This window comes from Tachypleus tridentatus, chromosome 12, assembly GCF_004210375.1.
Source record: "Tachypleus tridentatus isolate NWPU-2018 chromosome 12, ASM421037v1, whole genome shotgun sequence".
Taxonomy (NCBI): Eukaryota; Metazoa; Arthropoda; class Merostomata; order Xiphosura; family Limulidae; genus Tachypleus; species Tachypleus tridentatus.
In genome coordinates, this window is record NC_134836.1 from 78,459,821 (window position 1) to 78,484,582 (window position 24,762).

General features: G+C 34.0%; 1 protein-coding gene across 12 annotated transcripts in view; it reads right to left on the bottom strand.

Moving 5' to 3' along the window:
* The window catches only part of LOC143233709 (MFS-type transporter SLC18B1-like), a 34,094-nt gene extending 22,839 nt beyond the window's left edge, over positions 1–11,255 (bottom strand). The window contains exons 1-5 of one of the 12 annotated variants that reach the window (XM_076470246.1): positions 11,136–11,255; positions 3,946–4,187; positions 2,901–3,514; positions 1,840–1,935; positions 652–725 (exon numbers count right to left, since the gene is read on the bottom strand). In XM_076470246.1, coding sequence (XP_076326361.1) covers positions 652–725; positions 1,840–1,935; positions 2,901–2,933 — 203 coding nt within the window. In that variant the 5' untranslated portion in view covers positions 2,934–3,514; positions 3,946–4,187; positions 11,136–11,255. Of the gene's footprint in view, positions 1–651; positions 726–1,839; positions 1,936–2,900; positions 3,515–3,945; positions 4,188–6,525; positions 6,744–7,648; positions 7,668–11,135 lie in introns of those variants that run through there. The other 11 variants (XM_076470248.1, XM_076470249.1, XM_076470252.1 and 8 more) reach the window with 11 other exon arrangements.
* Between the last annotated feature and the right edge of the window lie 13,507 nt (positions 11,256–24,762).

Consider the following 24,762-nt stretch of genomic DNA (forward strand, 5'->3'; position numbering starts at 1 on the left):
TTAAGGACATAAAAAATAAAAAATTGGTAATTTTTGGGTGAAACATTTTTCTAATTTAACTGGAGTTATGACATTTTGAAATGTTTCACAATCTATACTTTTGTTCTAAAATATTTTCAACAACCAGAATCTTATTGCTTAACAGTTAAGTATAATAAACTGGGACAAAAAGGTATATCAATTATTCTACTTGTGCTATGTTTATTTCATAATAATTATTTATGAATAGTTGATATCTTTCAAAGTTCTTTCCTGGCACATCTAGTCATAAATACAAATATACTGACCACATTTAATTGAACAAAGTTACCAACAATAAACTAAATGAAAAAAAATGAATAAAAATAGGTAGTCCAAAACATAAAGAAAGCAATTATAATACTGAATACAAAGTATTACAGTACTAGAAATTTAGTCAAGTTATTAATATTTAAATATGGCTAAAATTTTTACTTAAATTTATAAAGATTCTCAAGTATTCAAGAATATGGGACCTAGTTCAACCTTTAGTCAAAGCACTCAAAATCTCTATACTAACTGGTCAGTTTAACTGTATCCTCACTCATGCCTATCAAAATGAAATATATTTAATGTTGATTATATCATATTTAATAGCTCTAGCAACAACTGTACATACAAAACCGAACTTACCCAAAAAGAATGTTACTGACTCCAGAAAACAGTACTCCAGTTAGAAAAGTAAATTTCACTCCAACTATAGGAAGCTTAGAAAGTATAATAAATAGTATTACATATAGAAATAGGACACATACTTACACTACCAAATATATTCCAACACCTATAATCAGGTACAAAAACAGTTTAAAACATCAAGACTTTAAAAAGAAAATAAATACCCAAAACTACATATACATTACTATATTCCTTCCTGATACATAAATTGTTGAAAAAACAAGCACGTTTGTTTCATACTGTTAGAAAAAAACTAATATCATTATCATACTAATTAATACATTACAAATGTTGAAGTATATTTAGAAACAGAAAAGAAACAATGTAAGTGAAGAAACCTCATATAACATGGTACAATGTTCAACATCTCACAATATGCAATTGTGAAAATCTAAAAACAATTACAACTTAAATCTATTTGCAAAACCACTTTCTACTCACATTACATGAAACTTACATTAATGAACAGCATTTGCCTGTTATAGGAACACTAAGTGGACTACACTGAAAGTCTTCCATCTGGAGACGAATGGTACAAGACTTTCAAAACACCATCCTCTTCACTTATGTTTCTACAACAGGCAGTTGTCACCCTTTCAACTATATTTCATGATGAATATTCTGCCTAAGCAATCTATCATAGAATGTATTTTATATCTTTTCCACACAGAATTAAGCCATTAAAAGCATTACACATTATAAAATATACATACATACAAACTTCATTTATAGCATTTCCATTTAAACAAAACCTATAAACACTTGTCATTTTAAAACTAGAAATTTACTCTCCGATAGATCATGAGGTATAATAACTAAACATTAACTGTACTACTTTTGTTTTTCTTGATTGCAGGCTTCCTGTACTAATTGTATTTTTTTATTTTTTAGAAATTTATTTTCAATTGAGAGAGGGAGAGATAAAGAACTTTGAATAAAAATACAACTTTTCAATTAACTTCAAGAAACTTACAACCAATAAACAGAAAACCACAGTACCATTGATACAAAAACTTAGGCCTTGTGGCCTGTTGGATATAGATTAATTTTTAGTTTTAACCTTACTGTTGAATGAAATTATTCTATAAATGTTTAATCCAAGCAACAGTACCAAGAGTCTTTGCACAAATACTTATTTTTACTCACAGCTTTAGCAATCATAGGTGAAGTTACCATTACAACCAAAGCATAAACACTGAAGACAAACCCACTGACTGCTTCTCTCATTCCTTTTGCTGAAGCCTACATGTATTCATCAGAACAAAAAAATATATTGAAGAGAAATTAATAACATTACAAAAACTTAAGTATTGATAACTAAAAATTATTTTTATTTGGTGTTTATATAATATTTTTGTGAACTTTTTTGGAAATAGACTTTATAAAAAAAAAAACAAAATTCATAAAGCCTCTAAATCAATAGCAAATATGCATAAAGCACAAAAAGTGCTTTCCATTATCACTTTCAGTTGTGGCCCTATGCCAATTACAAAAGTTTCCATATTTTTAGCAGTTTAGTGAATACTATGTTAGCCCATATTAAATCTGTGGTCAGTGAAGCTTGAAGAGGGCTTAAAAAAGGAACATAATATTCTTCAAATCTTATCCTATTCAATTAAGCAAACTGCATTTTTATTTTACCTAAAAAGACTAGCTTTCATAATGTTAATTAGCATTTTTTCATTTTTTAAAATTTTAGTGAAATTGAAGCTGCCATACTGTTGTTTACATCGAGAAGCAACATAGATATGTAACTGCAGGCATTTCATTAGAGAAGCTTTGTAGACATTAAAAAATTGGCATGTTCAAAGAGTACAATTAGGTTTTCAATAAAATTAGATCACATGGTTTTAAACTTTATTGTAGGACTATTTGTAAAGAAAAATATATTTAGGTAAACAGTGCTTATACTCTGCATGCCCGAGTTCATGTACCAATGAACCCAACATGGTGTCCTTATTAATATGAAAATAGAAATGAAAAAGTTTATATAGTACAAAACTAATTAGTAAGTAAAGCCAATTCAAAGACTACATATAATTTGAGGGACATATTATGGTGAACAAAAAGTGTGGCAAGCAAATCGCACATCTATGGCAGATGGTGTTGAACTCGTACAAGATCCTAAACAATTTTAAGATTTTATAACCAAATTGTGAACTAAACTTAAATGAAAAATGAAACATCTACAACAATTTAAATCTTACCTCTTGTGGAAAGAATGGAGCAATGATTGACATGCTCAAAAACGATGTAAAATTAACCAGACACAGACAAAAGAGGATAAGTTTTTGCTTTCTTGAGCTGGTAGCTGGTTGTTTTCTTTCAAATGATCGTGACCTAGGTGTCAAAGGCCACTTTAAGTTTCTTACTCTGGGTCTTTCTCTTCGAATCCTCCTAATTTTCGGATTCTAACTGGATTTGTAAACTGACCTTCTCTAAATACAACATGGCAGTGATCTTTGGCAAGGTCTTGTTCTACTGTAGGCATAGCTGAGTGTGATTTGTCTGGAAGGTCTTGTTCCTGCAGTGGTGATTCAACTCTTGAAATATCTGGACAAGATTCTCTTCTAAAAGCAGACTGGAAATCTCCTTGGTCCAAATCACAATTAGATGAATCATCTTGCTGTGCAGCTTTTGCAATCAATACCTCAGTATCAGAAAAGTACATATCACAGAGACTGTTACCTGTAGAAGAGTGGTTCTCACCACCTTCGTCAGACACACTGGAAATGTTGTTACCACAATTTACAGACATTCTGTCACAAAATTATGGACACATTATGGAGTATGGATAGGCAGTTTCACTGTGTCTTCCACCCTGTTACATAAATGAAAATCAAATTCTATTTTCTAATCACATTTTACTTTAGCTTAAATGTGGAATGCAATCAGGATATAAATGCATTTTTACAGATCTTAATACTTTCATAACATAAATGGACAAAGGACTGTTTGGTCCTCCTGGGATGACCCTGTATATTATCTGTGAGAAAACGTAAAAACTTAAACCAACTATTTACCTTCCACAAAAATGTTAATCTTCATTTAAACATTTTAACAGTAACAGTTATGTAGAGATACAGGTTTATAATAAAAAGTATAATGAAGCTCTAACTATTATATAACAACTGAAACATTATCAAATACTTTTAGTTCAAGTCATAACTTTAGCTTTCAAAAGACATTCTTGTCATAAGATTTTATTATTAGTGAACTCTCTTTCTTGAAGCTGAATATTTGTGAACATACCCCACAACATATACTAAGAGATACTTCATAAACCTCAAACTTGAAAAGTCTCCACAATTCTTGAACATCCACCTTCCTCTCTATTGTCTCCCTGTGCAGGTCTTGTTTACTGACAAACAAACAAAAAAGGACAATAGTTGATATTGACATTTCCTCAGGAAACATCAGTTTCATTGTTTGGTTGAATCACATATTGATATTTGTGTACACTTGAGTGCAAGACAGCAGCAGTAAGCGTTAATCTGTTGATAATACAAAATATCAAACTAAATGTAATTTACTTTTGACTTATATTTATAAACACTGAAATAATCATACACTTCATAAATTCTATTATTACTATACAAAAATAAATAGTATATACATAACTATTCAAAAACCTTTCCAAAATCAGTTCTGTGGTAGTTGAAGTTTACAGTACAACAAAACTAAACCAAGATGGAATCCTCAGTAGCTACAGCATTTGAAATTCTTTTAGATAGGATTAGAGTAAGTTAATCTAAGAGACCTTAAGCACAGTCAAAATGCATCAATTGAAAGGGTGCAACTTTCTGAGTCAAAGGCTTTACTTAAATCTGAAGTCAAGAGGTGAAGGAGCTACAAAGTTAAAAAAATCTGCAATTGAAACTACAACAATACTATGACAACACAGTTACTGATTTTTAATTTTTATGCATTTTTACCAATCTCCATATCACCATTGTTTTTCATATTTTGAGTATCTTGTTGTTGTTTATCTATTTATTAGTAAATTAATTTTCCTTTCTTTCTGTGATCATCCATATGATCTTCTATCAAAATCCTAATTACTCTCTCATAAAATTAACTTAAAATATTGTTCATAATTATATTTCTACTTATCTTTCATGCCACATAATTTAGCTGCACAATATACCACTTTATCATATAACTGAATATTTATATTAGTGGAATAAAAAAAGGGAAAGTAACATAAACTTTATACTATGATAAAAAAACAAAACTTACAAGTTCATTTCTTTAAGTTTCTGTTTATTGTTGGTTTTGTTTATTTGTTTGTTTTACCTTTGTTATTCATTAGTTAAATCAAAAAATTTGGATAGCTTGTCCTAAAGTAATATTTCTAAATTTTCTGATAACACTATATAATTCAAAGTTCTGATTTTATTCAAAGTTTTAAATTCAAAAGGAACCTACACAGTATTTGTGAACAAGTCACAAGTGTAATTAAATATGAAAAAAATGTGATACTACATTTAAAATAGTTCATATTACAAAATTTCAGAGACTGTTTTACACAATACTAACCTTTTAAAGTACTTTTAAACTAAAATCGTAAAACAATATACTTCAGTGAATACTTTAAGACGGACTATGTTTACACTCATCTTGTGGACTGTCTGAAATTGCCCTATACACTAGTACTAGTCTGTGGGTTGATGGTTGAAAAACCACTAGTTTAAACAACTGAACTACTAAGGCACACAACTTACCATTATGGCCATTACACAGTTCCACCCCCCACCCCCATGAATAAGTCTTATTCTTTGGCCATCAACATTATAAAACAATCCTAAACCTCAAGTCCCCAACACTACCCCCCTACACACACACACACCTCCAATATAATACATAACTGCAGAGCAAAGCATATACACAAATGATTTGATTCATCTTCAAATGAGCTCACAGTATAACTAACTGGACACCAAAGCACTATTTTATGTAACATATTGGGATAAGAAATCTGTTCTGCCCAGGACTTGAACACAAGATCCTCAGCTAACACTAGTGTCCTGATATTATTAACCTTGCCACCTGAATTATCATGGCTGAAATTGTATGTATAGACCTTTCCATTCTAACAATTAGAGGAGTGAAAACAATTCATAGCACTAGTGATAGTTAAAAGGATTTAAGTGTGGTTAAACCCTGATGCCTTCACATCTAACTGTGGTTAAATAAATAAAACATGTTCTTGGTATTATTAGTGATGTGAATTTTGAACTTTTGAGCAACAAATTTATTTTTGTCTCGTACAAATATTTCTTGAAGCCACATCTAGGGTACTTGGAGTTTCAAACCAAAATTCCAATGTTAAAGTTTAAACAACGACTCCATCGCACAAAGACAGAGTGATAATGCATAAAAGTGCCAAAGTGGCTTTTTTTTTTTTTTTTTTCAGATACCTTCCTTCGAAGAAAGACTGCTAGTAGTATTAGTACTACCTCAACTAGAAATTGGAATGTTAAGCGATTTTAGTTATTTATTTAGGCATTAATGTTAATCGTATTACAAGGTTTGCTCTAGAACTGAAGAAATCTGGGGCAGTTAATGTTTTCCTTTACAGTTTGATAATATATTGGGTAGTATAAAATATTCTCTCTTACATTAGTTTTATTTAATATAAATCTAAACGTTACAACTTCCATCCTTTGTCTATTTGTTGTTGACTTTATCACACTTTGTGCGCGAGACTTAAGTTAGATTTAAAACATTTTATTAAATACACGTAACACAATTCGTGTAAAAATAATCCGTACTTTTTCCCATATATTAACACAAAGTTTACTCGCAAACCTTTAGAAATAACTACTTCACCTTTTGCCAACAACTTTTGGCATCAAAACATCTCTTGTAAAATACAATATAAGTTACAAATAGTTCGTCTTTCTACCGTCTCACAAAATTTTCATCATATATAACAGCGCGCCCTAACCTAATTAACTGCGACATTTATGTATAACTTATTCAACAGCGGAAGTTGCGACGACCCAATTTTCAAGGAGTTCTTGGTAGGAGGAGTTAATCCATACGCCAAATAGATTGGCCAGGAAGATCTGGGCTAGTAAGACAAATAATAACATTATACCTCTCTTGTATATATAAAATAATTTTGCTACGGGCCATAAATTCAAAACAATCCCACAAAAATACACATTACTGTTCAATAAAATATAGAAAAAAAAATGGCCAGAAAGGATTCCATAAGAATATGCAATATGACAAAAAAATCCCTAAAATATAAAAGATTTTTCAAAACTTCTGACAACTTTTCATTCAGTGAAGTGCCAGTGTGGAGGTATTTTCCAGTTGAATTTTTATAAACTTTTCTTTGTTTTCAGGAGAAAAAAAAAACATAATTCGATTTGTACTAAAGAACATGCTAATTAATTAACTTCAATAAAATTTCATACGATATACATATACATACATACGTATACAAACAACTAAAATATAACAAATTAGTACAATGTTTGACTTTTTTTTCTTTCCTTTCACCTTTTTCCATCAGTTTCATGGCTTCGAAAGTCATTTTGTGATGTAATTTTAAATAGTCTATAAAAATATTTAAGTACAACTTTTCACCAAATATAATCTAAATAAAATAAAGTTTTCACAATATGCAAATATAAAATAGAGTCTATGTTGAAATTAAATATATTAAAATATACTTACAAATAAATTAAGTGTATATGCTTTCCCTACTTTTCTATTCTTTACCACACTCTTCTGAATAAATCTTTCAATTGTACTACTGTTTTTAATTTTTTTAAGTTTATTTTTACAATCATTAACAACATAATCCCCAAAATATACCTTTTACTTTTGTTATTTTTCGAAAAATCATTCTTAATATTATTTATCCAAAGAAGGAATATTTGAAAGTATAGCGTTTTCAGAATTTTACATTTACTCAAAATAAATTCATTAAAATACTTACTGGCATATATTTATATAACAGTACTGCTTATAGTACTGTTGTAACTATAGACCTTCACCAAAATTAGTATGAAGGTTCATTTATTAGTCCGTTTAAGTTTTGCATTTTGCAGTTTGAGCGTTTTCCTCCACCACTTCGCCCCCTGTGGATTGAACTTCACCAAATTTGGTATAAAGGCTTTTTGAGCCTGTGGAAATATACATACAAATTTTCAGTTTTGAACTTTGCGGTTTCAAATTGTGTTATACTTTTGGGGTGAGGGGAGAGAATTTTTTCAGTTAAAATAGAAGGTTAGCAGAGTTTCATGTTCTAAGATAACCTTTAATTAATCATGTATCTATGAATCACTGTGTTTACCAACGGGCATTTATACAGAGAAAGAGAGTCCAGTACACGTAATAAGAACATCATACCATTTGAAGTGACTCATTGTCTTTACTAAGCCCGTCATATTTTAACTGAAAGATCGCGTGACAGGTTACGAAATTGTTTTAAGAGAATCCAAAAAATTCGTAAGATTATTGAATTAGCCTTTTAAAAAATGTTTACAAAGAAGGTGTTTTAGAAAGTGCAAGTTGTGGTGAACTATATATTTGCGAAAAAATTATTTACATAAACTAGCAAATGTATAAATACGATGGACATCGAGAGATTTACGAAATTTAACAACTTATTTATTGGTTTATGAATACAAAAGGGTCATAGTTTCGTTTTATATAATATTTATTAATATAGATATGTTTGACAACATAAAGGTTGACAGTACACAAGAATAAATATACCCATTTCTATTGGGCTTGATTATCTAGACATTTTACTTTCCATTTCGTTTTCTTTCTTTTTTTTTGACAAAGCAATAAGTAACACGTGACTTAAAAAAACGTCTCACCTAAGATATGTGTGTATCATTTGTTTTGTTTTTGAATTTCGCGCAAAGCTACTCGAGAGCTATCTGCGCTAGTCGTCCCTAATTTAGCAGTGCAAGGTTAGATGGAAGGCAGCTAGTTATCACCACCCACTCTTGTGCTACTCTTTTACCAACAAATAGTGGAATTGACCGCCACATTATAATGCCCCCATGGGTGAAAGGGCGAGCATGTTTGGTGTGACGGGGATTCGAACCCGCGACCCTCAGATTACGAGTCGAATACGTCTTAACCTACCTGGCCATGCCGGCCAAGTGAGTATCAAACTACGTACAAAAAATGCGAGAACAAGAAATCCCTAAAATGTTTAATGGGATTTTAAAAAGAAATAGTTGTAGAATAAAGGTTACAAGTGCCTGAAATTTAGTCATAACGACTGAAAATACAAACATCATACGTATACAGAATTTAATGAAAGAGAAAACTGAAGAAATCCCATTAACATCCTTTACGCTTCCCATTGACTTATCTATATTATTCTACCAGTACTTGAAATATGAAATCTGTTAATTTTAATTTTAAAAGAAAAATAACTTCTCGTCACACCCAGAATGATTTCTTGTTTCTTTGTTAGTAAGTAATCGTAAAGTTACACAATGGGCCATTTGTGTTCTGCCCATCACGAGCAAAACCCGGTTTCTAGTGTTACAAGTTCGCAAACATACGGCCAAGACTAATAAACCAAGCTAATTAAACCATATTTGGAAAGTCCAAATCCAAAGGCTTAGGAGAAGTTAAATGTTAGACAAATGTCTCTCAAATTATGATTGAATTTCATGCTAGATTGTTCGAGAAAACAATAGCATTTTAATGAACGTACAAGTTTAAAAGTTATTTCATCAAAAGAGTGTGTTTTCATAACAAAGCCAAATTGTCCGTCAAAGAGAATCGAATCCATTCATTTTAGCGCTGTAAATCTGTAGGCTTACTTTACTGCTGTTCCATCGGAGGAGATATATTTTAATGTATTTAATTTAAACAAGTATCGTATTTTACGTGTGTACCCTTTGAAAAATGGTTTGCTTCGTTTGGAATTTTGCACAAAACTTCTCGCAGGCTATCTACGCAAAGCGTTCTTAATTTAACATTGACAACCTAGAGAGAAGGCAGCTGGTCAACACCACCCACCGCCAACTCTTAGGTTTTTGTTGTTGTTTTTTTTACCAACGAATATTAGGATTGACCGTCATATTATAATGCACAAAAGGGTAAAAGGGAAACACGTTTGGTGATGTGAATAGCCTTGAATAGGCTAAAGTGTAGCCCACAGAAGAAGCTTCGGCCAATCTGTGAATGTACTGGGACTCCAGGTTACAGACACTCTTTTCCATTTTAACAGTTTCTTAATCACCAAACTGGTGCGTGTTACTTCACGCAAACAAACAAAAACTGACAGAATATATGTAAATCGTAATGGTGTTTCTTTGTACTTGTATTTTAATAGTCCGTGACAGCTAAGCAGCAAACTCAGTTTCTGATATCAAAAAGGCTGATAAACGCTGTCGATGGGAAGCTGAAATTAGGAATAGGATAATACAGACGATGTTGCTGTATGGGTGAGGAAGGGGAGAAACATTATAGATTGAATACATTGTAAAGGGAAGTGTGTTTGGGGAATAGATTTCTCATCCCTTAGAACCTCATCTTATACAGCAGTGTTTGTGTGTTAAGATTTTACATGTGAATTTCTCCATTTGTGTACAGTCACTTAGAGTACTGATACAGTCAATCTGTATTGTTTTAGTGATTGCCTCCCAATAGCTAGAATTTGAAAACGTCGCTAGATCCGATGTCTCTTATTAGATTAAAACTTGATCAGTTTTTCATTTTTGATCAGATCATTCGATTTAAAGTGTCTTTTGCACTAAAGGTGTTTGGTGAGTATCACATGCTGTGGAATAGATTTAATCCATTCAAGTTTAACCTCGTATTCATTAAGACGCCATCCACGGCCATATTATTCGTTTGATACCTGGCCCGGTACTGATTAGTCTGGGCAAGTCATCTTCCTATTTTAATTGCGTTTTGTAAAAAATATGAACAAAAACATAAAATACTACAACCTTTTTTTCGTACTCGAGGTGCCGCGTTTTCCCTCGTAGTTTCTATTAACGGAGGAAAGACAGAGATATTCGGTATTACCAGCTGCCCATTTCTGTGGCCAAAAATTTTTTTTTACTTTCTCACTAACAATAAAATGTTCTTATTAAATTTACAACCTTAATTTACCATATATTCGCTCTATCACCCATGCACTTTCAAGTTACAAGCAAGAGATTAATCTTAAAATCAGATACCTACAGTAACATTTTGCAGGTTTAACGTTTCCGTATTAATTTACCCGTTTATGACCATTCCATGTCACCGTTATAAGTGTAAGGAGATATCCTCATAGTATTTAGATCAACAACTTTTTTAAACTCTAAAATCACATAGTGGTGGTGGTATACAAAGTGAGACTTTAACATGCTCCACAGCCAGTTGTTATATCACACACACACACACACACACACACACACACACACACACACATAATTCAAATAATAAAATGTTGTAATTACCTTCAAATCGGTGATATGGCGCCACCACACGAGTGTATCAATTGCTAAATCATAGACACAGGCACGACTTAAACTTACAATGTAGCGTGAACCCTAAGTAGGCTTCGAATACTTTGTTAAGAGTTGGAACTGCCAGACACTTCACTAAAAATCCACCTACCGGTCAAAAAGTCAATTTTAAAGTTATTTTTAGCATTCTGATAAACACGTGTATGATGTATTGTTTACGAATAAATAAAAATATATATATAACATTATTATTGGTGTACTTTACACGGATATAAAATACATATGAATAAATAAATAAAACTGTCAATACAAAATTATTACATGTATGTATATCTGACGAGATACCTCCAAAATTAGGCTTCTACCAGTAGACTAATCCTATCCAGTCCTGTTCCTTGTTTATTTTATACATATTACTGTTGAACGTCTGCAGCGTTTGTGGTGTTGTCTGAAAATTTTCACACTCCTGCCCTTTCCACTCGAGCAATATCTAACGCTTTTCCTATTCATCTCTCCTTTATACTATTTTTGTAACTAATTCGATGCGTAAAGGTAACTAGCAAATATAAACAATTGGTGAGAATCAAACAAGTTCAAGCTCTTTCAATGTATAAATTGAACAATAATAAGGAAAATCTAGTTTTCTATCCTTCTTTTATACTTTCCAATAACGACTTTCATTGTATGTCGGAGATTGTATGAACAGATAACAAAATTAGCACACAAAAACCAAAAATAGAAAATCTAAGCAAAAAAGAGAGAGAAAGAGAGAAACAAATATTTTAACAGAAACAAGTTTCTTAAGTAAAAGTTCCGAAAATTCACAACCAAAATAATACAAAAATGTTGCAACAAATTATTATGTTTTTAAAGAACAAACTAGGTGTTGTGTAGAAAGTTTCATACAGTTAGGTTTAGTATTTAAAGTAGGAGAACAAAACAAACAATATCACCCATGGTAAGATTAACATAACTTGTGATTTATGGTTAAAAATAAAGTCTGTACAGTTGACTACTTCATTACTCGCTGTTAGAAAGTAGATTAAATGACTAAAGCATATCTAAAAATCTAATTACGGCGAATGCAGAATCTGAAAGGGAAGCAAAAAATGATCTCATTTCCCTTATAATTAAACATTTGTATTATTTTATTACCAATGTCGCCATTGGTGACACAACACAAGCTAATGTAACATAAGTGCCTAACCTTCGTATTTCAATTTTGACATTTGTTGAGTGCTTACAGATCGGGATAAGACATTTGCAGCAAGAACAGCGAAGGTAATCAATTACATAGCTTTACTCTTAAAATAATAAAAAAAAAACATTATCGCATTACAAGATATTTCATTCGTCCCGTCCAGAATATGTATTTAGTTACACAACACAGTATTTTAACACTTCGATCCGTAATATTAAATAGTAAGACTTGTGGCTCTCATATTGAGCTTCCACATTATAAAAAAAAGCAAAAAAGAAATTATAGTGTCTTTGATTAAATAAAAATAATGTTTTATTTACAAATCATTAATTTACATCTTTATTCATTAATGCTGATATAATTACTGTTGTATGTGTGGGCTAAAAACCATTGAACAAAACTGAAACCTCTTGATATGATAGGAACCATGTCAAACCAGAGATTGCTGCAAGTCCTAGTTCCCGCGTATTTGTATTTACATGCGTTCCGTTTTTCTGCGTTTGTTTGTTTGTAATTAAGTGCACAGCTACATAATTGGCTATCTGTGCTGTGTCCACCAAGTAACAAATCCCAGTTTCTAACGTTATAAATCATCTGTCTTTCCGCTGCACCAATGGGAGTTTTTATACTTTGTAGTATCAGATCTTGGCCGTAGTTCGTGAAGAAACACGATAAAAGGAGTGGATAGCCGTTAGTTTATTCTCAACAAGGTAAGAGTTTGAATATAATGGTTGTTAAATTTCCTTTGGTAACCTGTATCGCAATATGGTAACCACCAGTTTCGTGGTAATATATCTTTGCATTACTGTTTCTATGTACTTTTTACAGTCATCAGTCTCCTCTGCGGACTTACAACGCTAGAATACGGATTCCCCTGCTCATGCTGGACAGAACACAGATAGTCCATGAATTCCTCAGTTTACTTATTGGAATAGAAGCATTCCCTAAGGAAGTTTGACTGGTCACACGTCACCAATACTCTTGAAAGCATTTGTTGTGTCACAGTGCGTGAGCACACTTGGACCCACGAGAGCAATGCAAAGCTTTTGACCATTCCTCCGGGAAACTTCTGTTATGTTGACAAACTTTTTTTTTATTTCCAGTGTCTATGTCAAACAGTTATGGTTATATTATAGTATATCGCATGATATAGAGCTACAAAAATGTATCACTGTCTGAACATCTGATGCACACAACTACAACATGTTTCATTTCAGAGCTCTATTTCTGAAAATGATACAGGTTAGAATGAAGAAAAAATTATGCAAGCAAACTGTTATTCATTTTACAAAGGAAAACCCGTGGTATAGAAGGCTGCTAAGTTATTACTTTCACATATAGCCACAGTACCGTAAACAAATCTTTTTAATTGACTTCAAAAGTGTTGTATGTTTCGGTGCTAAAAATTGGATATTTATTATTTTTTAAAATAAAATTTAACAAAAATACATTTATGTTTTTTTTTATATTTAATATTAATTCTCGCCAACTATAAAGATAACATTATGTATTAAAGTGGTAATTTTAATTCAAAACGGACATCAGCAATATTTTAGTATATAATTCTATAAGCTTTTCTGTGGTGACAGTTTATCGTATGTGGGCCAATAATATATGATTTTGGAGAAAAGCGGTCACTCTTTCAAGTTATGTCAAATATTAATATCGAAAAACAGGCCCAGAAACTATAACCCTTCTTGTTTTCTAGATTGCAAAACATCTTATTGCAGGTTGTACGAACCTGTTTGCCACTCCCCCCCACCTCCGCTAGTCTACGGATTTACAATGCTAAAATCAAGGGTTCGTTTCCTCCTCGGTGGGTCAGCAGATAGCCCGATGCGGCTTTGCTGAAAGAAAACACACACGAGCCTTTTATCACAACAGGATATAAACAGTGGTTAAACTTAAAATATTTGTTGTTAACATATTTTTTCTTGTTGAATGGACTCCAAGGAACAAAAACGAAAAACAAAAACTGATCGTACACTGTTGTATGAATAAAAGGATACACGGTGACCATATCTGACCCATGAACGAAATTGCAGTGACTTTGTAGCTAAGCCTTCCTGTGTCATGTTAAGACAGCTTTGTTTCTGTTGTTAACGATAATAATAATTAACGATAATGATAAACTGAAACTTTACCTTTTCTTGTACATGTGATTTATACACAAACAAACAAATAAAACCGAGTTATAGTGTATGTAATAATACTTCTTAAGTTTGTTTAGAATTAAGCACAAAACGGGTATCGAAACCCGATTTTTGGCGGTTTGAATCCGAAACCATGCCGCAGTGCCACTGAGGGCACTTCCTTTAAGTAAAGAAAATTAAAAACTACCGCCTAAGATAGTCCGAACAGCAGTGCGGATAATATACTAGTGTAATTTCGTATTTTATATTATTTGTAACTGAGAGTCGCGGGTTCGCATCCCCATCGCGCCAAACATGCTTGCCCTTTCAGCCGTGAGGGCGTTATAATGTGTCGGTCAATCCCACTATTCGTTGGTAAAAGAGTAGCCCAAGAGTTGGCGGTGGGTGGTGATGACTAGCTTCCTTCCCTCTAGTCTTACAATGCTAAATTAGGGACGGCTAGCGCAGTTATCCCTCGTGTAGCTTTGCGCGAAATTCAAAAACAAACAAACAAATATTATTTGTAAAATTCCCTTTTGTTACAGTTAGATAAATGTCAGCGATTGTTGCAAAAATGGGCTTGTATTTCGTTAAATAAAATATAATACTACAGACTCCCGTGCTTGTTTTCGCAGCTTTCTTTTCATGAAGGTTTCCTAGAACTGTGTCGTAATATTCAAACAACAAAACCGCCTTCTTTCAGAACAATGCGCCTGTAAATATCTGTGGTGAAATAAAAAAAAAAGTTAATATTTTTTTATTGTTGAAATCAGCGCGTACTTAATTTGTTTTTTATCAGATAAGCTTTAGCTAATGAGTTTTATTTTGTTCTTTGAATGAACGATATTTTTTATTTACTTAAACTGTCGCAGTTATGCAAATACAAATATATCTAGGGGCAATTAGAAGGGAAACCAGGAAGACCCTTTGAGCTAGGCTTCAAATTTAGGTACTTGTTTGTTTGTTTTGCATTGTGTTTTTGGCCCGGTATGGCCAAGGGTGTTAAGGCGTGTGACTTGTAGTCTGAGGGTTGCGGGTTCGCATCCCGTCGCGCCAAACATGTTCGTCCTTTCAGCCGTGGGGGCGTTATAATGTTACGACTATTCGTTGGTAAAAGAGTAGCCCAAGAGTTGGCGGTGGGTGGTGATGCCCAGCTGCCTTCCCTCTAGTCTTACCCTGCTAAATTAGGGACGGCTAGCACAGATAGCCCTCGAGTAGCTTTGTGCAAAATTCAAAAACAAATAAAAAAACATTGTGTTTTTATGTATCTCCCAATCAGACCAAAATGTTACGCGCACTCTTAGCTTAGGGCTGCAAATTATATATACAAATTAAATGTTCAAATTATTCTTCACTTTTCTTTAGAGCAGGGGTCACCAAACTACGGCCCTCGAGGTCATTTTGTCCGGCCCGCCAGCAGCTAGCCGTTTGGAAATAAAAAGTGACATTTCATCAAATGTCCGACTGTCATAACAAAATAAATCACACCGATGGTCTATTTAAGCTGGTAAACGCAAGACGCTATGATAAAAAGAAACAAGGCTGTCACGCGAATTTTTAACCAATAGGAAAATTCTTTTTCTTCCTTGCTGCCCGTTTATTCATATCGAGGTAGGTATCTATGAAAGCATTAGGATTTCGAAAACAAGTACAGACTTAACCTTCGTCCTATCGACTCGTCTTGTAAATTCAGCGGCCTTGGGTTACCACTTCAGCAAGCTCATTTCTCTTAGTAGTCGGGTTATGCGCTTTTCGTAACTCGTTCTTAGGTAAGTGTCGTGGCAAACGTACGTTTCAATATATTTTGTTTTCCGTTCTCGGACCAGTACAATACTTTTCTCACAGCGTTCTGTGTTTTTCATTTTCAGATCCTGTTCTTTTTTTTTTTTTCACCCATCGTTATGGCTGCTTTTAAAAGAAGAAAAGTGGACTCTGAGTGTCATGCTTTCAATGAAGAATGGGGAGAAAAGTACTTCTTTGTGGAAACAAAAAACCAGAAAGCTACTTGTGTGATATGCACCGAAAGTGTTGCCGTTTTGAAAGAGCACAATCTTCGGCGTCACTATGAAACAAAACATCTATCAACATATTTGAACTTTTCAGGAAAGTTCCGTTCTGAGAAATTTGAATCCATGAAACGAGTCTTTGAATCTCAAAAGAACCTCTTCACGAAAAAGTTTGCTGAAAATGAATCTCTCACTCGTACAAGTTACAAAATAGTGCATAGGATGGCAGAGCGAGGAAAACCTTTCACTGAGGGTAACTTCATCAAAGAGTGTATGATGGAAGCAGCAAATAAGCTGTGTCCTGAAAAAGCCAATTTATTTGAAAGTATCAGCCTTTCAGCAACTTCAGTTGTACGGAGAGCAGAAGAACTTGGAGAGAACATCGCATTACAGATACGCCAAAAAGCTAGAAACTTCTTATGGTATTTTCTGACACTGGATGAGTCTACTGATCTCTCGAGTAAGTCACAACTTCTCGTGTTCATTCGTGGAGTTAATTTGGACTTTCAGATCACAGAAGAGTTGACATCAGTTTGCAGCATGCACGGAAGAACAACTAGAGAAGACATTTCATGGAAATGCATAAAACTTTGCAAGACCATAACCTTCAGTGGAATCAGCTTAGAGGTGTAACAGTTGATGGAGGAAAAAACATGGTCGGAGTAAGGAAGGGTCTGGTGGGGCTGATCAGGAAACAGTTGGAAGATCTTCAACTCCCAAGCGCTCTGTTCATACACTGCATCACACATCAGCAAGCACTCTGTGGAAAAGACTTAGATATTTCTTGCGTACTGAAACAAGACATTTCTGCAGTGAACTTCATTCGGGGTCATGCACTTAATCATCGCCAGTTCAAGGCGTTTCTTGAAGAAATTGATTCGGATTTCTGTGACTTGCCTTATCACACGGCTGTGAGGTGGCTTAGCTGCGGTAAAGTATGTCTCGTTTTTATAAGCTGAGAAGAGAAATAGATATATTTCTTATAGAGAGAAATATAGAGCCGATCCACTTTTGTCGGATCCAACCTGGTTGTCAAAGTTGTTATTTTTGGTTGACGTCACATCCCACATTGAACTTGAAACTTCAAGGGAAGAATAACCTTGTCTGTGATCTCTATAGAATCATTAAAGGATTTCGGAGAAAGCTGTCATTGTTTGAAGCACATTTAGAAGGAGGAAACCTCTCTCATTTTCAGTGTTTCAATGAGTTTCATGCTGAAATCACAGAAGATGTAAACCTGGAGTTTCAGAAAAAGATTATTGGTGATTTAAATAAGCATTTTAGAGAGGTTTTCGGATCTCAACAGAATCGAAAGTGACATTCTCCTTTTTCAGAATCCTTTTGATTGTATCATTGATGACGTGCCAGTAGAACTTCAGCTGGAGGTCATCGATTTGCAAGGAAATGACTTGTTGAAAGCAAAACACAGAGAGGGGCAACTTATTGAATTTTACAGCTGCATACCTGAAGATGATTTTCCAAAGCTGAAGCAGTTCGAATCTGGTATGGCATCAATGTGCGGAACAACTTATGTCTGTGAACAAGCATTTTCAAAAATGAAGTATGTGAAGTCGGTACATCGATCAAGGTTGACTGATGAACATTTGAAAACAATTCTAATGATTGGATGCAGCAATTCAAAACCGAACATTGAAGATATTTTGAAAGCCAAACGCCAGTTTTACAAATCTCACTAACTTTTTTGCGGCTTAGTGAAATTCAGAGATGTACTCACTATGTAAGATGTGACTATTGTTTTTGCTAATGTCACCTTTTCTGTTAACCTTTTGGTAAATAAAAATGCTGGTTGTATTTCTGTTTGTTTTTATTATATGTGTGCATTGCATGCTACTCTCACATGACTAATGTGGCATTCTAAACTAAGTGTTAAGTCTTTTACAAAGAGCTTTCGTTCTAGCTTGTGAGTATTGAACATAATGACCATGCGGCCCGCGCTTTTCATTCCCCAAGTAATCTGGCCCCCTGTGAAAAAAGTTTGATGATCCCTGCTTTAGAGAAGTCAGAGCCACTTCTATCTTTTAAGGCCCTGGCTTCTCTAAACTTGTGTGTGTATATAGTAGCCACCAACGCTCTAAGAAGGCATATTTTTAGTTCTTTAATCACGGAAAGGTTATCTAGTTCATCATATTTTAGCGAATACACTGTGTAACAATTGTACTGTTGATAACTGAGTATGTAGTGTTGCTAATATTTCACAAGGTTGCAGAAGCTAGATAAACAAAAACCTCAGTATCTCCCAATGCGATGGAATATAAGATGAAGAAAGAAGACTATTTAATCATTATATTACTACTGCTCTCTTTCTTTATATGCAGATCAGTGCATATTAGACGTAACGAGTGGGTTGTATATGCAGAAAGCAAAGTATTAGCTTTGTTACGTTCCAACATGTCGAAATTGTAGTTTATTACATTATTAATTATGTAGTTTGTTTTAGACTGCTTTTCTGTGTTTTTTTAAAACCAAAACACGAAAAATATGTTTTAATGGGTTACTTCGTTGATAAGTGTATTTTTTATGAACAGTATATTTTCATAGTGATTTCAAACACCGGATGCACGTAAGCGCAAAGCCAATTACTGACTGACACATTACATTGGTGTGTTGAACGGAAAATGGTTACAGATATGATATGGCTCACAAGATAAAAACATGGAGTTCTTTTTTTTTTTTCATTCTTTTCCTAACTAGGCCGTAAAATTAAAATGATTATATCATTTAAAATTTTCGTTTCAATTTAAACCCTTTATGTAAATAATTTTATTATTTGATTTGGTGTTTCATGGTACAAAGAAGCTAGGCTATCTGTGCATTTGATTTGAAATAAAAAGGGATTTAAAAAGGAAAACAGAAATAAGAACCTACTGTATTTGGTTATCTACCATCCGATGCAGTTTGTTGAGATAAATGTAACCTTACCCAGTAATTAACTGTTTGTAAGTGTTCTAACGTATTTTGTTATTCATTAATTACATAACAAGTTGTGATAGGTTCAAGCCAAGGTCATTTAGTTAATATTTTCTTCATAATAATCCTGTTAAATTTGATGTTTGGAGTTTGGCCTATTTTAAATATGTTAAGAGTAAGACTGTTTTCACAAGTATAACTAATGCATGTAATTGTCTAAAGTCTAAACGATTAGGAATTTTCTTTCTGGTCATTATGTAACAGACGTGTGCACATTATGGCACTATTTTGAAATTGTGATTTGTTGTGGGATTAACATTACATTATTAAGGACACAAATGGTTAACATAGGCATATATAACTTCTGAATTTCGGCACTTTTTCTGTTGTATAAAAGCCAGTCGATGAGGGAAATTTTATTCCAATGATTTATTTAGCACAGGGGTCCCAAAGTGGTCGATATCGAACCCCAGGGATCGATGAGACATTTCCGGGTTCGATTAGAAATTGTTAATACAGAAATATCATTGCACGACTTATAAAATATTGTTGTTCAAATCGACATAATATATTGTGCAGAAAGCAAGAGTTGTATAATCAAGGAAATAAAAATACCAGCTGTAAATTAATTGTACAAACATCCATGAGTCATTTACGAGTCTAGACAAGAGTTGTTTATTCTTCACCCACCCAATTGACGGTTATAATTGAGCCAATCAGGAAGCATTGTGAGAGTGATGTATTCTTCAATATGTTTTAGGTTCATTCTGGTTTACATTCCTGATGATTACCAATTATAGTGTTTCTTGGTTATTTTAATTATCTATTGGTGTTTACTTTATCCGGCACTGGAGGTGTGAGTTTGTTAAGTTAAAAAAGCACATTAGGTATTGTAATTAATGAAACAATACTTAAAAGGTTAAAAAATCAAAGTACTGTACTTAAAATAAGTAAATGAAAATTAGTTTTGTTTCCGATCTATGAAAAGTGTGTGACGTTGTGCCACATGGTCACGCAATTCAATAGGAATAAAAATTAAATACAATCTCTGTATTTACTTTATATACTTCTAGTCACTTTTGCTTATGTTTTAAATTTAAAACGTTAAAACATTGATCTGTGCTTCTTGTAACCTGTTGATAAAGTTCATTTATTTAACTTTACCCACGAACCCATTAACCGTAATGACAGCTGCAGATCCTAAAAAAAATGCCGATAATTTTCACTAGATTACTTGAAACTTGGATTCATACCTTCTCTTACAAATGAAACGAAGCCTATGTGCCTCCTATGCGAAAACGTTTTTAGTAATGTCGCTATAAAACCCTCAAAAAATGAAAGACCACGTTCAAAGGATTCATCCTGATAAGATAGATAAAGATCTTGATTTTTTTTTAGAACGTTGAGAGAGAAATATAAAAATCGACCAAATATAATGTCATTTATGAAAGCATCTGTTCAGGTTGATGACATCATATAATGTTTCTCTCAATGTGGCAAAGAAAGGAAAACTGTATACTATTGTAGAGGAGATCGTAATACCATCAGTGAAAGAAGCTATTGAAACTGTTATGAAAAAAGACTCTGGTCCTGTTTTAAAATGCCTTTAAGTCCAAATACAGTTCAAAGACGTGTTGATCAAATACCTGAAGATGTGTAAAAACTTTGGCATCTGAACTAATGCATTGTAAGTTTTCCATCCAACTTCATGAATCAACTTTTGGTAGTTGAAACATTTTCATGGCTTATGTGAGGTATTTTAGTCAAATTGAAAAAAAAATTAACGAGTGTTTGTTTGCAAGGTATCTTAAAGGTGATGCAACAGGGATGACGCTTTTTCAATGCTTGGAGGAATATTTAAACAAGTACAATATTCTACTCAGCAATATAATTGCGGTTGCTACAGATGGCGCACCTTCAATGGTTGGCTGTTACAGAGAATTTACTACCTTTCTTAAGAAAAAGGTTCCCGATGTGGGTCCTATTCACTGTGTATTACACACACACACACACACAATACCTTGTGATAAAAAATCTCAGTGACGAATTGCATGATACTCTAAAGCATGTTTTTTTCAACTCATGCTCAGCGGAACCCTTGGGCTCCGTCATAATTATCTGGGGCTCCACGAGGAAATTTTAGAATGTGAATTTTTTTTTCTAAAACTATAAAATTAAGTCAGAATATGCTGTACAAAAAAGTAAAATATATCTTTAATATAACACGTTTATCGCGTATTGAGCCTTTTATATTTTATTCTGCCTAACGCCAAACGATTTTATTTAGCTTAGGGCAGTGGTTCTTAAACTGGGTTCAATCGAACCTCAGGAGTTCGGTGAGTCAGTCTCAGGAGTTCGGCGGAGGTCAAGACACGCACACTGTGTGTGTCCCTTCCGTTCACCCTATTCGTATGATTCATGATGTCATGCTTCACTTGGCCAGCATTAGCTGCGGCTGATCACGTCACATCATTTGGCCTTAATATGTGTTGCAGTTGACTTGTGACTGTAGTAATCGTGCATCATTGTGATTTTTTCCTAATCTTTCAATCCTTTTATACTAACTGTGGTCGAGCAAAAACAGAAAGTGGTCGGACGAATACGTACAATATGAAATCACGTGTATAACGGAACATGATGGGAATCAACATCCTCAATGCATGATTTGCAATGCCAAGTTGAGCAATTATAGTCTAACACCAGCAAAACTAAGAAAACACTTCCTAAAGCTGCATGGAGATTGGAAATGCAAGAACACAACGATTGCTGAATTCAAGGTAAAGAGAGCCAGGTTCGATGAAAAGGCTACTTTGCTTGTTCTCGGCTTTGTACCCATCGACAAACCGATCCTCACAGCATCGTACGAAGTTGCGCACTTGATCGCAAAGCAGGGAAAACCAAACACCATTGGTGAAGCACTCGTAAAACCAGCTGCGTTGAAGATGGCGAATATCATGCTGGGAAAAGCTACTGAAAATAAGTTATCCCAAATTTCTCTTTCAAATGACACCATCAGCAGCAGAATAGATGACATGAGCGATGACATCTTGGCTCAAGTAGTTGCAGATCTGATTTCAAGCCCAGCAAAATTCAGCCTCCAACTCGACGAGACCACCGACGTTTCCAATCTAAGCAAGCTTGTTGTATTCGTGCGCTATGTGAAGAACGACGAGATAAAAGAAGATTTTTTTATTTTGTAAGCTTCTTACAACAACAACTAAGGTAGCCAATGTGAAGAAACTTGTGGATGACTTCTTCAAAGACAATGATTTTTCGTGGGATATGGTTTCTGCAGTTTGTTCGGACGGAGCTCCAATCATAGTGGGACGAAACTCTGGTTTTGGTGCGCTGGTGAAAGCCGATGCACCACACATCATTGTAATGCACTGTGTTCTGCACAGGCATGCGTTTGCAACAAAAACCTTGCCTTCAAAACCAGCAGAAGTATTAAAAATTGTAGTGGAATGTGTGAACTTTGTGCGAAATAGTGCCCTGAAGCACAGCATTTTCAAAGAGCTGTGTAATGAAATGGGCTCTGAATTCGAGGTACTTCTGTACCATTTTAACGCTCGGTGGTTATCCCAGGAAAGGTGCTGAATCGTGTTTTTGCCATGTGTGTGGAATTAGCCCTGTTTTTGCGAGAGCACCAACATTGTCATGCAGATTACTTCGAAAAATCTGAGTTCATTCTCATTTTGGCGTACATGGCCGATATCTTCAATGCTCTCAATCATCTCGATGAACAGATGCAGGGCAGTGGAGTCAACATCATCGAAGCGGAAGAAAACCTGAAGGCTTTTTCAAAAATAGCTACCGTTATGGAAACGACGAACAGAGAATAACTTCGCAAAGTTTCCCCTGCTGGACGACTGTGTAAGTAAGATCGAAGATGTGTCTGAAATCGGAGACATTTCTGTACCTGGGAAATTGAAGCAAGCAATTGCCATGCACTTAGATGAGCTCGCAAAATGTCTCTCGACGGTACTTCCCCACCAGAGAGTCATATCCAGCATGGGTGAGACAGCCGTTTACGTTTAGTGTTGTGACAGCAGATGTCAATGATGAATACCTCGACGAAATCATTAAACGTCAGCAGAGTCAGGTTCAACAGCAAATTTTCAGAACAACAACGTTCTGAACGTTTTGGTGTCACCAAGTCGTAGCGTACCCTCTTATTGCTAAGAAAGCCCTTGAGATACTCATACCGTTTGTTACAACGTATCTTTGCAAGCAATACTTTTCGAGGATGGTAGACATAAAAATGAAGAAAATGAACAAACTTTGTTGCGAAAATGATATGAGAGTGGCACTTGCCAAGATTAAGCCGCGCATTTCCGAACTTGTCTCTGAAAGGCAACAGCAAAAGTCACATTGATTTGCAGTAAATATTCATTGAGTTATGTTTATGTGTGAAATTCATGTTTTGTTGGTTCTGTTCTTTGAACACAGTAATATTGTGTGCAACTGATGCATGGTTCATTCTGTGCACTAATAAAATATCTACTTATGTTTTAAATTTGAAAAAAATCATATTTTATGTTTCCAATTACGAAGGGTTCAGTAAATGCAAGAACGAAACTTCCGGGGTTCAGCACCTCCAACAAGGTTAAGAACCACTGGCTTGGGAGAAGTTTTCGCGGTGAAAGTGTTAATACAATCTCAATTAACTTTGACAGTGGCACCACTGGTTGCTGGTAGATATGGAACCATCTCAAGATCGTATGAGTCGTTGGAGATGCGAAATAGCCTAGAAATTTCAGTATGAAACATCGGTCAACCCTGCGTAGTGATGCCAACTGTCGTTTTAAAGCCAGATCTGGATTAGCAGCTAAATCTTGAACAAAATGAAACATGACATCATAGCTGAAACATGTCCAAATTTGAAACATTGTGATGCAATTATATGCAGTATCAGTTGTTTCAATTTCAAAAGTATATTTATATGAAGTATAATTACATTTATGACAATTATAATTGGTAATTGTTAGGTTAAGTTAGATTCGTGTTGTTTAGTTTGACAAACTTGGTACCAATGACGTCGTGTTTTATTTCGATCGAGATTTAGACGCACGTCAGACCTCGCTTAATATTTTGTTAGTTGGCTTAAAATTTTCTGTCAAAAAACAAACAAAAATTGTAAAAATAATAGGTTACCCTTTTCCTTTTGAAAAATATATTATTCTAGAGGCCTAGCCTTTTTTCCACAAATATTTGTTTCTGACTTCGTCATATCAACACTGATCTCAGGTCAGAATGTCATTGTATGATGATAAAACTCAAGTATTTGAACGAGTTTTCATTAATAAGCTATTTTGTGTCCATGAAAATACTTTTGAAGTTCCAAAGATATA